Source organism: Argentina silus, assembly GCF_951799395.1.
Source record: "Argentina silus genome assembly, chromosome: 3".
NCBI classification, from domain to species: domain Eukaryota; kingdom Metazoa; phylum Chordata; class Actinopteri; order Argentiniformes; family Argentinidae; genus Argentina; species Argentina silus.
In genome coordinates, this window is record NC_139657.1 from 25,949,885 (window position 1) to 25,964,348 (window position 14,464).

Sequence of the window (14,464 nt, forward strand, 5' to 3'; positions counted from 1 at the left end):
ATAAACCTAAAGGGAATTGATAAAGAATCACTGTCTACAATAGGAGATGAGTCTATGTATTAAACATAGAACAGACATTTGAATAGGCAAATTATTCCAAATATGCAAATGACCAGGTACAGAATTTTGCATCATTTTACACACAAAAAACAAAATCATATACTTTTTGAAGTTATGCAAGAAAATCTGACATGATGCTCAATACCTTGAATGAACCCTTGCAGTACCAGGATGTGTTAATGTGGTATGTTGCAAAAGAGGCATCACAGTACTCTCGGTACATTCATCTGACAACTATCAGTACAATTGTACTTAACATTCAAAATATGGTGGTGAATAAATCATGTTAAAATGTATTTTTTTTCCTTTTCAACTTAGTGCCTGCACAGTAAATAAAATACAAACATATTTGATTTTCTAACTGTTCCTTCCTCCTTATCAATACATTTGTAATATCTAAACAGCACAGACAAGTGTGTTGATCTTAAGCATGGATCCTGACCAGAATGACCAAACTTACATGTGAATACCAAGTCCGTAGTCTGCATGCTGTTGGGTAGCGTCCTGAGTGAGTAGCCTTTTGACTACGATAGCAAGAACACTGACATAGAATTTACTCGAATTTAGTTTGACAGAGACTCAAAAAGCACCTCTTGAGGGACTGAGCGAGAGTGGTGGTAAAAACTAGCCTGGCGTGGGCAGGCCTCTGGGCTATCACTGTCCTAAACACATGGCTAGAGAAGGAGACTAGGGACTAGAAGAAACTAAAAGGAAGGGGCGTAGTGAAAGAGCAGGGCGACCAGGATGGGTCCAAGGAAGGGGATGGATGATGGAGGGAGGAGATATGGCTAGGGACTAGCAGTAGATTGGAGGGGGGGGGGGGGGAGTGAAATAGAGGGAATGAATATGTGTAGATGAAGGAGGGAAAGGGAAACGACTTGCCGAGGATGGGCCGAGTACGGGCCCCTGTGGGACACCCTACTTCAGGAGAGCCTTATAGAGCAGTAAGGACCTAGATGTCGTCCTCTCCTGCTCCAGGCAGAAGATGAAGTCCCTGAGGTTGACTCGTGTGATCCTCTGACGGAGCTGTTGGCGTGGGGAGGAGGCTGTGGATGAGCTGGCCCCTGAGCCTGAAGCAACCTGGGAACAAAACGCCCGTGTTACAACAATGGAGAGGGTTGGCTCTGGAGAGGATGTATTACACAGATTTAAGACTTAAAAATGTGTCGAAGCTAATTAAAAACAAGCCATCATGATGAATTGACAGGTAATCTTTTGAGAGCACATATTGAGATGATTCCATTCACAGATAATTCGCTTTCCCCCCCCCCCCCCCTCACACAAGCAGTGCTCAACCTAGAAAATGTGAGGCTCTACCTTTACTCCTCCCATTCTCACCCACTATTACTATGAATCACTCTCAAAGCCCAGGCTTGTGTGTTCCTCCCCACACCTTCACATGCAAGGTGTGTCCCTAGCCCCAGGGAGAGGCCACACCCTAAACCCCATGGCTACAGAGCACGGTAGCCAGTACGATCTCCATTCAGAGACACTGCTCCAACACGCCCGCTTTCCCAAGATGCAATATTATCAAAAGAGCACAGTTTAAAAAAAGAAAATTAATTCATAAGCTATGATATCAAACAGAACATGGCTTGATGCATTGCTTCCCATGCCAGTGAAAAGTCCTGGGGCTTGTTCGATGGGGTACGACATTCGAAACATTACAGATAAAATGCAAATTTCAACGTGAACTTATTGTAATTTCACATGTTCCTAAATAAGCCTCCAGTGACTGCTGTAATACATATTGCTTGTGGTTCCCTGGCTGGTGGTTGGGACTGTGCCAGTCCATTAGGGAGGGTAGTTTGGGAACCAATTTGATGTCTTATGTCTCCCCAAAATGTGTGTTTGGATTCGATGGTTGTTTTGTAAGCCATTGGCAGTAGCCATTTTATAAATGGGCTATATACCATTTGTGTGTGCTGGGAGCCTGAGGGGTGAGCTGACACCAGAGGATAGGAATGAGGCTCCAGGTCCATACAGGAACACAATCAGAACATTATAACGCTCCACAGCCTGCAGGCATGCTAGCTAACCTCCTTTGCTTTCTTTTTTCTCTCTCACACACACACACACACACACTGCCCAGGGGTCTGTCTTCCATATTTGAACATAACGCCCCAAACATCACGCACCCAGTAGAGACTCTTATAATCCCTCACCACAGTGGAGCAGGGAAAGCACAAGATCACTATTCTAACTCAAATTGGTCAAAGATAATTCTAGATCGTCTCATGACTTTGAGGTTCACCAGGCGACGACGCCCATTCACATGAGCTAAGAGCACAAATGATTTTTTGGTTCTCTGAGTCGGTTTCTTTGTAACCAATCTGCCCGCGGGAGCTCCGGCAGGCCCCTTAGCTCCCGTCTGCAGGCGTGATCAGGCTTGATATACACACATCAGCCGCAACCCCCTCAGGCCCTGTGGGGATGTATGAGTGCAGGCTAACAATGCAGGCAACCGTCGCATTTCTAATGAACTCATATAAACAACTGGCTCGCTGATTAACTAAACCATCTACGCATTTCATTGACAACTTGTTTACCAACTGCAAGTCAACTGTCTGACATCCTACATGGTTCCGTTTCAAACTAGCCGACTGGGTAGCTAGCGAGAAGTAGCTTGATTGACGAATGAACGACGAACTTGGCTGTTGAGATATTATTTTACCATCCTTCTCACGCTTAAGCATCTGGCAAAGTTCACCCCCCCCCCCTTCCCTTAAATGTTCCCCCTCTTTCCTAATCCCCCGCTCTCTCACCCTGCACAGAGGCCTCTGCCTTTGTCTGGGACCGCTGGGAGGAAGGCCTGAGGCTTGGATGTGGGGGAAAGGGAAGGGGGGGAGGGGGTAGTGGCGGGTGAGAGGCGCCCATACTGCAGCCGCCCCGAGCTATGTTACCGCCTCAGGCTCATTTCTGCAGAGCCGAAAATCTATGGCTACCCTCAGGGTTGTGGAAGGGGGTGGGTGGATGGATGGGTGGGGGGGGGGGGTGCGGTGCAGACACACCCACAAGCCTGTAGGCACACGCTGACCCCCTTCACTCAACTCTCGTCACATTCACTCTGCTCCCTGGATGGGGGGGAGGGGGGTTTGGGTTTGTGTGTGTGTGTGTGTGTGTGTGTGTGTGTGTGTGTGTGTCAGAGGAGGCAGAAATTGGAGGAAGAGCTCACTGTAATACATGGAATGAGGAATGGTATCAAACACATTGCTGTTGCCTGTTTGGCGTTCAATCTCTCTAAATTCTCCCATGTCACCCCCCCTCCTCCGCACCCTTCACTGGCTCCCGGTAGCAGCCTGCATCAGATTCAAGACCCTGGTGCTCGCCTACCGGGCAGCAAAGGGAACAGCTCCTCCCTACTTGCAAGCAATGGTTAGCCTCCAAACCACTGCCTGATCATTCCGTTCTTCCACCTCGGCTGCCCGCCTGGCACCGCCGCCTCCATGAGGATGCAGCAGTCGCGGTGTTCAGTCACGGCTTTTCACTGTCTTGGCGCCGCGCTGATGGAACGAGCTTCCCACTGCTGTCAGGACTGCAGAGTCACTACCTATCTTCCGCCGTAGACAGAAGACCCATCTCTGTCCCTCCTAAAGACCTCTTCATCCCTACTACCCCTCTGTACAGTTCCTCTACCGGTAATAATAAAGAATATAAAAAATAATAATAATAAATAAATAATTCTAGCATTGTGACTGCCAATGGCACCTGGTCCTAACATAGATTTTTGCTCATGATGACTGATGTATAGATGATTCACTTACTTCAGACAAATGTACTTGTTGTAAGTCGCTTTGGATAAAAATGTCCAAAATGTAAATGTAACATTCCTCATCCCATGCATCGTGTCAAACACACGTGTTTGATACCATTCCTCATTCCATTCCATGCATTACAATGAGCCTGTACTTTCTACCTCCACCACCCACCCCTGGTGTGTGTGTGTGTGTGTGTGTGTGTGTGTGTATGTGTGTGTGTGTGGGAGTGTACATACACGTGTTGATGACAGAGAGGTGAGGAAGTAAAGCTTGTATGTAAAACGCTGGGTTTTCATTGGGTGACTCAAAGTGGTTGGCAAACAGACATGCCATCCTTACCTCAGTGGAGCCCCCTGGTGAGTCCATCTTGCGTTTCTTGCGCGGCCCTATAGCAGCGAGGGCGGTGAGGTTGGCGTCCCGCTGCCTTATCTGGGCCTGCTCGTTCTGTTGCATCTGTGAGGAGAGAGAGAGAGAGAGAGTGGCGCACACGCACATATTTAGGCCAGCCAGTACCTACGGTGAGTGTCATAGAATGACAGCTGTCATCATCTTATAGAGATGGATGTCATCAAATACAGGACCGCCGAATACAAAGACCTCTGGGAGAGGATTATCGAACCATGTCATAGATGGATACCACAGAAATAACAGATCATGTCATAGAAAGCTCAACAATGTCATGTAGAGAGCAGCAATGTTATCTGTCGTGAAACACTTGGACTGTTATGCCAAGTGTTGAGTGGCTGGCTAACGCTGACTAGCTGACTAATGTTACAGACTGATACTGGAAGCTTAAACAACTGCCCTCTCCAAAGGGGGGAAAACAAGTGACGAGGAGATGAATCGACAGAGGACATAATTCGAGGCAACGTTTCGCATCCTCATTAAGACCCTGGAATGCTAATTGGAAGGGAAGTGATGCACATGACGCACGCACGCAAACACACTCGCAAACTACACTCCCAAACGCACACACACACGCAAACACACACACACACACACACACACACACACACACACACACACACACACACACACACACACACACACACACACACACACACACACACAGGTGACGTGGTACACACAGAACTTTAACCCGTATCTGGATGTTAAGATACATAGAAACATATTAAGGGTGTGTGTTTGTGTTTGTTTGTGTGTGTGTGTGCTCGTGTGCTGCAGGCTCTGAGGATCTGTGTTTGGAGGCATTATGAGGGCAGGAGACAGGCAGAAAGTGGGGCTCTGTAGGCAGTGTGTTGCCTATGGCTCAGATCTCTGTCTGAGTGATAAAGTGGTGGAGGCAGAACCAGGTTACCGTACACCACTCTGCACCGCAACAGCCTCCCTCAGCTCCACACGCCTTAGTCCAATAACACAAGTTGGTGCTTCAAACTCAAACTTGTTTTTAATGTACTACTATGAGGCCTACTCTTCTACATAGCATGCGTATTAGTAATACCACTAAACCTTCATACTGTTGGTGGTTGGAACACTACTTATCTTCTAATGTCATACAGAGGTATGAACCGTATTCTATTCATAGGTCACTATCATTTCTGTTATGCGGAAAACGCGGACGGAATCACGGAATTCAGACATAAAAACGGAATTAGGCAACATGGACAATTGAATTGAAATGATAAAGAAAACAACTTCATTTGCTCCATGGCAACTATTTTGTATGAGTACACATTCGTGATGCTATTCTATCCTGCACCACCCCAATCATTTTTCTGAAATGTCCTGTGTATACATGTATGTATGTGTGTATGTTGTGCACCAACTGCAGAACTGGCTTTATGTCTGCTTTGCAGTTACGGTGGAATAACGTTTTGAATAGTTTCTGTTTTTACCTACTTAAGCCTAGTAGGTAAAAACAGAAACTATTCAAAACCTTATTCAACAGTAACTGCAAAGCAGAATAGTCCACCAAATTCAGCTTGTGCACATGCACAAAAAAAAAAAAAGAAAGCGGAGGAAAACTCCTCCACTTGTTTGATGATGGGACATTGAAGTCATTTTCCTAGCTGTTCTACACCACATGTGCTGCGTGTGGCACATGACACAAAGATTACACTTGGTAGAAAAGCTCTGAAAATGACCTCAGTGTCCCAGTTCAACAGCATGGGCCTATGTTGCATATTTTGTTGGTCAATATTCTCTTAATTGCAGTGAATGATTATATAGCACTCCAAGACCAGAGTTGCTGTCCGACCCACAGCTGTATGATACGACCTCTAAAATGACAAAGCGTATCTGGACTGAGCCTCCCTCTCCTCTCCTAGCTTCTGAGAGCGAGAGGTTTATGGCTAATGCCCCCTGACCCCTCCTCCTTCAGGGCCTGCTCCGGGCCGCTGTAGCGAGACGCTCCTAGACTAGTGTCCCCCGAGGCAGAGAGCTAAAAAGAGGAGCGCTGACCTAGAACCGGAACGGCAGAACAGGGTGGAGGTGGGGGTCTGAGGCGAGGCTTTATGACATTCACAACATTCTGCATCTGACATGCTATTGTGCATGACAATGTCAAGTATGTACGCGTTTGTAAATTAACTCATGACTGTTCATTGAGCCAATAGCTTTGACTGTTTTCAGGCTAATATGTCCAGTTAATAAATGTTGAAATTATTCTTTCCTGTATGATCTCAACACGCTCAACTTTTTCGATGTTAGACCTCATTTTCCACTTACTGGGCTAATCCAGACGCATTTACTACAAAGCATTAAGTTTGGTGCAAATCCAGCACATGCAATGCAGTTTCCGCACCTTCTGTCGTGTGAAGAATAGTGGTAGCTGCATCATGTTATGGGCATTACATTTACATTCATGGCATTTAGCAATAAAGGCATGTTTGTCACTGGCAGGGACTGGGGAGTTTGTCAGGATCAAGAGAAAATTATGAAATTTGCTGAGTTGGTAGTGACATGCTTATCTACACAGTGTATAATTGATTCCTATGCAAATCAGAGACTATAAAAACAAAGACATTAATTCCAAAATTACATGAACTATTATCCTTGCATTAAGATGAACTCAATTCAACTTATTGAGTGATTTGTTGATGACATTTTTGCATTTTAGCTAATTTTAAGAGTGTCATAGCAAAGGGTCTGAATACTTATGTACATGAGATATTTTATTATTTCAATTTTCTAAAAACCTGTTTTCACTTTGTCATTCTGAGGTATTGTGTGTGGATTGATGTCAATCTGCCATTGTGCCTTTGAATAGAATGGAGTAGCTACTTCAACCGAATGAAGTAGTCTGTGTTGTTCCTCAAGTGAGCAACCTTTTTTTTGTTTGAAGTGAGCAACAAGTTTCATGCTCCGGTGCACGGATGTAATGAAAAATGAGTTCCAAACCAAGGGCAAAACAGAAAGTATTCTGATGCTTGTAATAGTGGAAATAACTAATTGTTTTCATATCGACATGCGTGTATAGCCCACAAAGATATGAGATGACTGTAGAATTTCGTGTCAAGATGTTTTTAAGTAGACATGTATAGCACACGGGCGATCCCAATCACCATTACTGGTATGGCTAAATGTTAGCCAGCTCAAGACAGTGAACTCTAAAGTGCTAAGCAAGACTATTATAGGAATAAATTATACAACCAACGACTTGATCAAACACACCATGTATGAACGTAATAATGTTTTTTGTGAATTACTACAATAAAGGCTCTTACCTCTTTCGCCTTCGCCTTCAAGCGAGCCTGCTCTGGATCCTCTTGCCTGGCACGACTCTATAGTTACATAAGACAACAATCAGATTAGAGAACTAGGGAGAAAGCAAGTGTGATGGAAAAAGATGAGGGGGAAGGTGTTGTTGATATGTTGATATTGGAGTCCTAGCTTAAGATAAATTGTCACTGACATAAGACAATTCAATTAATTGTGTAGCAAGTGAAAACACATGATACTTACGCAATGTTAACAATAATTCACAATAATAGCTAAAGACAACAGCATTCTTGCTGACATGCCATGCATATTAAATAGGCCAACTCCCAATTCACATGACAGTGTTAATGTGGTTGGGGAGTACTCTTCTACAGAAGCAGAGACATAATTATCTCCTGCTGGATGGCATCTCTATTCCACATTAAGGTAATTAGTGTGTGTGTATGTGTGTGTGTGCGCGCGGGGGGGGTGTCTAATGATGTCTTTAGAGGGAGACTCTGTTCGAACTCCCCTTCCCTCTGTTCAAACTTCCCTAATTACCTCTGCTTTCATGTGTCACTTGTCTCCCATGGGGTGGGGGCAAGCACGCAAACACTTTACCACACACACACACACAGAAAAATCTGTTGTGTGTGCAGAGAAGTTAAAAAAGATGACAATGGTACTGATTGACAGTCATGAGGAAGTGTTTGGAACTTACTTTGGCAGCCTTGAGTAGAATCTCTCTCTCCTGCTCGTCCTTCCTTTGTTTCTCCATCCTCTCCAGCTGCTCAAAGAAGCGGAGCTGGGCCCGAACATCTGACGACGGCTCATACCACTCCTCGTCCTGCGGGGGGGGGGGAGAGACAAGTCTGTAGTCAACCTTTTTCATGCTGACTTACAATTTAGTTCACCATTTGCACAAACCTTTTCAGTATCCCTCTCTACGAAGGGCCAAGTGTAAACAAATAAATAGCAAAAAAAGCTGTACATTCTGATATGCCGCTGATACCTACTTAATGAAGAGCACTTTGGCTCATTCCTCCCCTGTGAGTTCCTGTCTTCCTTTAGTTCTCACTGGCCAGAGGTACAGTGCAGCAGAAGACTGGTCATATTAATGCAGTGTTTAGGTACTAGTCAGCTCATTTTCATGTGTTGTTCATGTACTGTTCATGCATTGTTCATGTACTGTTCATGTACTGTTCATGGGCTGTTCATGTACTGTTCATGGGTTATTCATGTACTGTTCATCAGTGCAAAAAGTGGAATGAAAAGGGTTGCAGTACTTATTTTGATTCTAAAGTGAATATTCTATAAGAGACTCAAGCAGTAGCCAATTTGAGGTGCCGGCCCAAGTACTGCTGTCTGTGGTCCTGTTCTCCTACTGTTTCCTTACCTTGCCCCCGTCTGTACGGTGCTGGGCGATGGTGGACACTTTCTCCAGCACAGAGCGTAGCCTAGCCTGGGTGGCATGGGAGATGAAGTTTACCGCCTCCACAGGAACCTCTGTCACTCCAAATTTCTTTGCTGAGATGAGGGAAAGAGAGAGAGACATGCTTGAGGTTCACTCACACCACCAACAACAGTCAGGAGGGGGGGGGTGGGAGAGTTCAGTCATTTGGTGACAAGTGGAAGGTCTCTTTGGTCTGCATGTAGCATGTTGAAGTATTTAGAACTGAGGGTGATAGAACATACAGCAGTGGTCACCAACTCTGGTCCTAGAGGGTGTGCCTTGTGGTATGCAGGCTTTTCCTCCAGCACAGCACTAACACAAAGCCTGACTCAACTAACCAACTCCATCAAAACCAAGTGGTTGGCTACAGAAACTACAGCAGCCCTTCAGAATGCACCGTCTATGCCTAGAACAGTTGTAGGCGTACCGATTTCCAGGATACGTCTGTGCAGCAGACCAGGCGGCAGGAAGGCCTCATCCTTGCAGGAGCGGATCTTGGTTCCCACCAGCTCAGAGTTGGTGGCCATGATGCGGGCGTTCTCCTCGTTCAGGTTCACGCCGGCCATGGACGCCACGTCGTTGATGTCATCGTCATCCCTGGGATGGAGGGCAGGAGGTCAGGGGTTTTGGTTACTACATGAACTGTTCAAGGGACATGAGTTTGTTTAGCTTTAAGTTCTGTTAGAACATTGCAGAGAATGGTTTGGAGTTCATATGGGTTTAGCAATTCTTGGATACAGGTAAAAGAGAGATGCTGCCCCCTTGTGGTAATTCTGTGTCCCCACATCATTGAAACACATTGAACATCATGTGAATCACCCACTAACTTCTAGATTTCCAACGATGTGGATAGTATAGCCTTACAGGGTTAATTTTGGGTGGCGTATTTTAATGTCGCTATTGTGTATTTGTTCCTGCCAATGAGGTTATCTAGTACCTGAATGTCCCGCCCTCACTCAGCTTCTTCTGATTGGCAGAGGCCTGGGCGGCGATGCCCACAGGACTTCTGCCTGCTATAAAAGTGGGTCCTCTTGCAACTGCACCTGACCAAGAAATAAGCAAGTTACCGGCTGCTCAATAGCATTGTGAGCAAATAGTAACCTGAGAATGACTCAAGGCAATTGCAATAACACAGGAGGATGCCATAGTTGTGGTTCTCCATTGACAGGGAATAGGAAGTTGATAGTGGTAGTACCTTGTGGTCGTATTGTCTGGGTGATCACCATAGGCATGCGGGTCTGGACCCCCTGGACCCCGGGTCTCCTTACACCCTGGAAATGAAATGATGAACAAGCAGGAGAAAGAGGAGGAACCATCAGCACAGATGATGATGTCACATAGAAGAGACAGAAGACGGAACTCACAAGAGTCAGTGAGCACTGAGCAGTACAGAACAGCTCAGAATCTAAAACTACCACCACTAGTATGCATTCTAAGCCCATCAACAGAACATGAAAAGTGATTAATTAAAGAGCTCATCATAGTGTTTTGGTCGTACCAGGGGAGTAGTGTTTCCCAAAGCGCCGGCTGGCCTGACGATACCCGTGGCGGGGATGGTGGGTAACCGGGCCCTAATGGTGGTGGTGGTGGTGGCAGGGGTGGAGGTGGAGGCAGTGGAGGCCATCAGAGACTGCTGGTTGTTCAGCAGGGAAAGACGCAGGGCAGGAAGGCTTTTCTGTGGAAGGTGAAACACTTTCGGGTTACATGGGGAATGTCATTGCCAATGAAAAAATATCTGCGTGGAAAAACAGCAGCAGTGAGCGGGTAGGCGTGTAAAAAAGCAAGAGGGATGCGTTAGTCAACCAACCTTGAGGAAAGGGATGAGGTAGGGCTGTGGGGAGGACTTTAACTCAGCCTGTAGGCGGGTGGTGAACTCCTCAGGCTCAATCTTAGCATCCTGATTGAAGAAAGTGGTTGTTAGTTTTACCACCGATGATTGCAGAACAATCGAGTAGGAGCCCAAAACAGTTGGAAATGGATTACAGTACAAGATAACCTACTGGCATGTGGATGCAACCAAGAGAAATACATTTATATAAAAAAAAATATATAATAATAAAAATAAAAAAAACTACAAAAGACTCATCACTCATGATTACATTTCAAATGATCCTCTATGGAGGTAGACACTCACCAGTAGGTCCTGTACCAGGCCCTTCACATTTTTTGATGTGTCTGGTGATGGGGAATTGTGGGATGCCAGCTTGATCAGCGTGGCCAGGAAGTTTTTGCACTTCTTCACGTTTTCTTGCATTTCCTATAAGAGAGAACAATGGAACAATGTGTCCTATTTGGTTGGTACAGCAGCTAATCAGTGTTTAATCTGTTAATCTGTGCAGCATCAGTTAGAAATTTCAAACATCATGTCCCTGAGCACAAACCTGGGAGACAACCCCAGTTCCTGTTGCAGGGGTCGGGGATGCGCTGGCTGTTACACTGGGTCGCACAATGGGCTTGGCCAGGGTCTGGCCTCCTGTGATCACCGTCTGGGGCTTCTGAGGAGTGGCCATCTTTACTGACACCGCAGTGCCTGCAGGAGCCACCGTGATGGCCTTCTGAGGACACAAACAGTGATTGATCACAATTCAGCATGACAACATACATACCCAAAACAACCACTACTACAAGACAACGCAAGCTGAGAGACAAAAAAACAACTAGAACTACAACACATCGCAAAACTATGAGAGACAAACAACCACTACAGAAAGACAACACAAAGACAAGAGACAAAACAACCTTTACAACAACCCGGGCCAGGACAACAGAGACAAAACATCCACAACACAGAGCTTTGAAAGAAAATATTCAACACGACACAGAGATGAAGAGATACATTCAAAGCAAAAGTAAAATAGCCTAACTAATCTACAAGAAAAAAGAAAGGCTAGGATGGAAAACCGAAAATGTATGCATTCAAACTGTTTTTTTTATTTACATCAGTTGTGTATTTGCTAAAGGTTAAATGCATGAAAGGGGTACATAGCAGGCAGCTATGTTCATGTTTACATGTGCTGATGGTGAAATAGTATGGTGAAGTAGTACATACCTGTACAGCAGGAGTAGAGGGAGAAGGAGAATGCACCATCCTGGTCTGGACAGGAGAAGCCAGACGGACAGCCTGGGGTGTACCTGGGGCCTGCAGAGAAGAGAAGGAAACAGCAAGTCAGTGGTGCAGCACAGGAAGAAACATGGAGCTATACTTTAACACAGTGAGTTGCTTCTCGTTCACTTTCAAAGATTGCAAGATCATAAACAATTGTTATCTGGAATACATGTTGGCCATACACTCCTTGGAGGAAACATAAACCCATTGATGCCAATCTGGAGGGGTGGCAAAGTTGAAAATAGTGAAAAGGTGCAGGAACGATATCTGGACTCCATGAAGGAATGTTACGGGATTCAGCTTGGGCTGGTATGTTCACCACCAGCAGTCTTTCTGCTTGTTCTCGAGGGTTGGCCTGAGTGACTGTAAGCTAAGGATTTGCACAGAACCAGGGCTGACCATCATGAACAAGCATTTTGACATTCTGCATTGGCCTAAAAAGGTTGGCTGTTGGAACTAGATTGCACCTTTCTGCGCCACAGGTCTCTCTACTCTAGAAAACTTTTTTGCCATACCTGACTGGGGGCGCTGACTCTGATGGTGGCCCCAGCCGTTGGAGTTGCAGGCCTAGGAGAGATGTTGGAGGCCGCCTGGCACTGCTGGGTCTTAGCCTGGGCTTGGGCCAGAACCTGCTGAGGGACCATCACCAGCTGGCCGGTGTCGGTCCGCACCAACACCATGCCTAACGGAAAAAAAACCAAGTCACACAACATCTCTCACTATAGCAGTTGAAAAGACAGTGTGACTGAATCATCCAAGGATGTGCACTAGGTTTCCTCTCAAATTGACATGCCAGGTTGCACCAATCAGGCTAAGAAAAAAAAGAAAAATTGAGGAAATCTAAGTGCATGGTTACAGCTCCATATGGGTACGTGTCAGTGTCCAGGTTCTAAAAACAGAATATCAGTGTGTGTCCTTACCGGGTGGTATGGTAAATCCAGGAGGCAACTGAATGGTCTGCTGTTGAGGTCTGACGGCCAGCTGAGGGGCAACAGTCCTCGTCGGACTCGCCACCATCCCAGGCCTCTGCTGCTGTATAGACGTGGCCATCACAGGGGCCCCGGGCGGCCTCACGATTGTGACCGTGGGCTGACCCACACCGTTGACTGTCGTTTTCACCCCCGTGGTAAGAGTGACTGGGGTACTCACTACACTCTGCGCCTGGCTTATTGGTGAATTCATAGAAGAGGGTGGGTTACCGAGAATTATTGAGTTGCCTGAAACGGGCTGGTTTGTTGCCACCATTTTTGTGTGCATGAGTGTGTTGCTATGGTTCATGACCTGAGAGGTGGTGGCAACGGGGGAACCTGCACTTTGTGTAATCAGAGGAGAAACTTTAGGGTCTAGTCCGTTTTGTGAAGCGTTAGCCATGGGATTAGGATGCCTTTGCAATGCAATAGTAGGAGTAGCCACTGTAGATTGAGGTACAGGAAAATTTGGTTGCGAAGCCATAGACACAATGATATTGGAGCTACCCGCACTGACAGTACTTATTACAGTGTTGGCCAGTGAGCCGACTGACCCGACTTGGGGAACAGCTGTAGGCGAGTTCACCAACTTTACAGCTCCAATATTACCGCTTGCACTCTGTAATCCAGGTGAAACAGTCCTGATAGTTTGAGTTTGGAGGTTTTGGTTGGGAGCAGTCACAATTGATGTACCAGCTGGACCCAAAACAGTACCTTGGTTGAAGCCAGTAGACTGTGTAGACAAAGTTACAGATCCTAGTGCGGGAGAAATTGTATGAGCTACTCCATGTGTTTGCAGATTGGTACCAGCGTTTATTACGCCCCCAGTAGTAATAGAAGAGGTAGAAGAGGTGATAATCTTATTAGAGTGCGCCTCATTCGCGGTGGGTTCTTGGTTTAACCCCGCTTTTGGTTGTCCTTGTTGTGGCGGCTCCAGAGACCCCACTTGATCACGCAGTTTCCCTGAGAAGTGATTGACAGCGCCCGAAGAACCTTCTCTCTTGATCTCGGAATATGGAGCAACCAAAGTCTTTTGGCTCTCAAGTTGCGACTCCAATGAACCCACTAAGTCGCTAACTGCTTTTTCGTCTACCTCATTGAAGAGCATGTCCTCCAGTGGGTCGGAGGCTCCCGCCATCTTTGATGTTCGACCGTTGTGAAAATTGTATTTTAGGAAGTACGCATGCGTGTGGGCATTGTGGTGGTTTCGAACATAGAAATAGAATATCTAGAAAGAATCGCGGTTCTCGTATGACCCCTATTTAGAAAGTAACATTCAACGTTTTATTCCACAACACGCTGTTTCCACCCACCTCCATACCCTATTACTAAAGAGGTCGAATGAAACAAACATGTATATGCAAATCAAAGCTCTGTACAGTTTGACAGGGCTACTAGGTAGACGCACCACATCAGAACAACGCCAGTGAAATCGTTCCAGCTCCAGTAGGTTGCTGTA

The 14,464-nt window shown here is 46.0% G+C and overlaps 1 protein-coding gene across 1 annotated transcript; it reads right to left on the bottom strand.

The window, feature by feature from the left end:
• Window positions 1-35: 35 nt before the first annotated feature.
• Window positions 36-14,143, bottom strand: LOC310802668 (transcription initiation factor TFIID subunit 4-like; the record flags this gene model as incomplete). The annotated part of the gene is made up of 15 exons (XM_083667161.1): window positions 36-1,140; window positions 4,158-4,271; window positions 7,505-7,561; window positions 8,200-8,325; window positions 8,875-9,005; window positions 9,359-9,528; window positions 9,869-9,974; window positions 10,127-10,202; window positions 10,430-10,606; window positions 10,739-10,828; window positions 11,066-11,188; window positions 11,313-11,486; window positions 11,981-12,070; window positions 12,553-12,719; window positions 12,958-14,143. The coding sequence occupies 15 exons, from the start codon at window positions 14,141-14,143 to the stop codon at window positions 979-981; spliced, it is 2,949 nt and encodes a 982-aa protein (XP_083523287.1). The 3' UTR covers window positions 36-978.
• Between the last annotated feature and the right edge of the window lie 321 nt (window positions 14,144-14,464).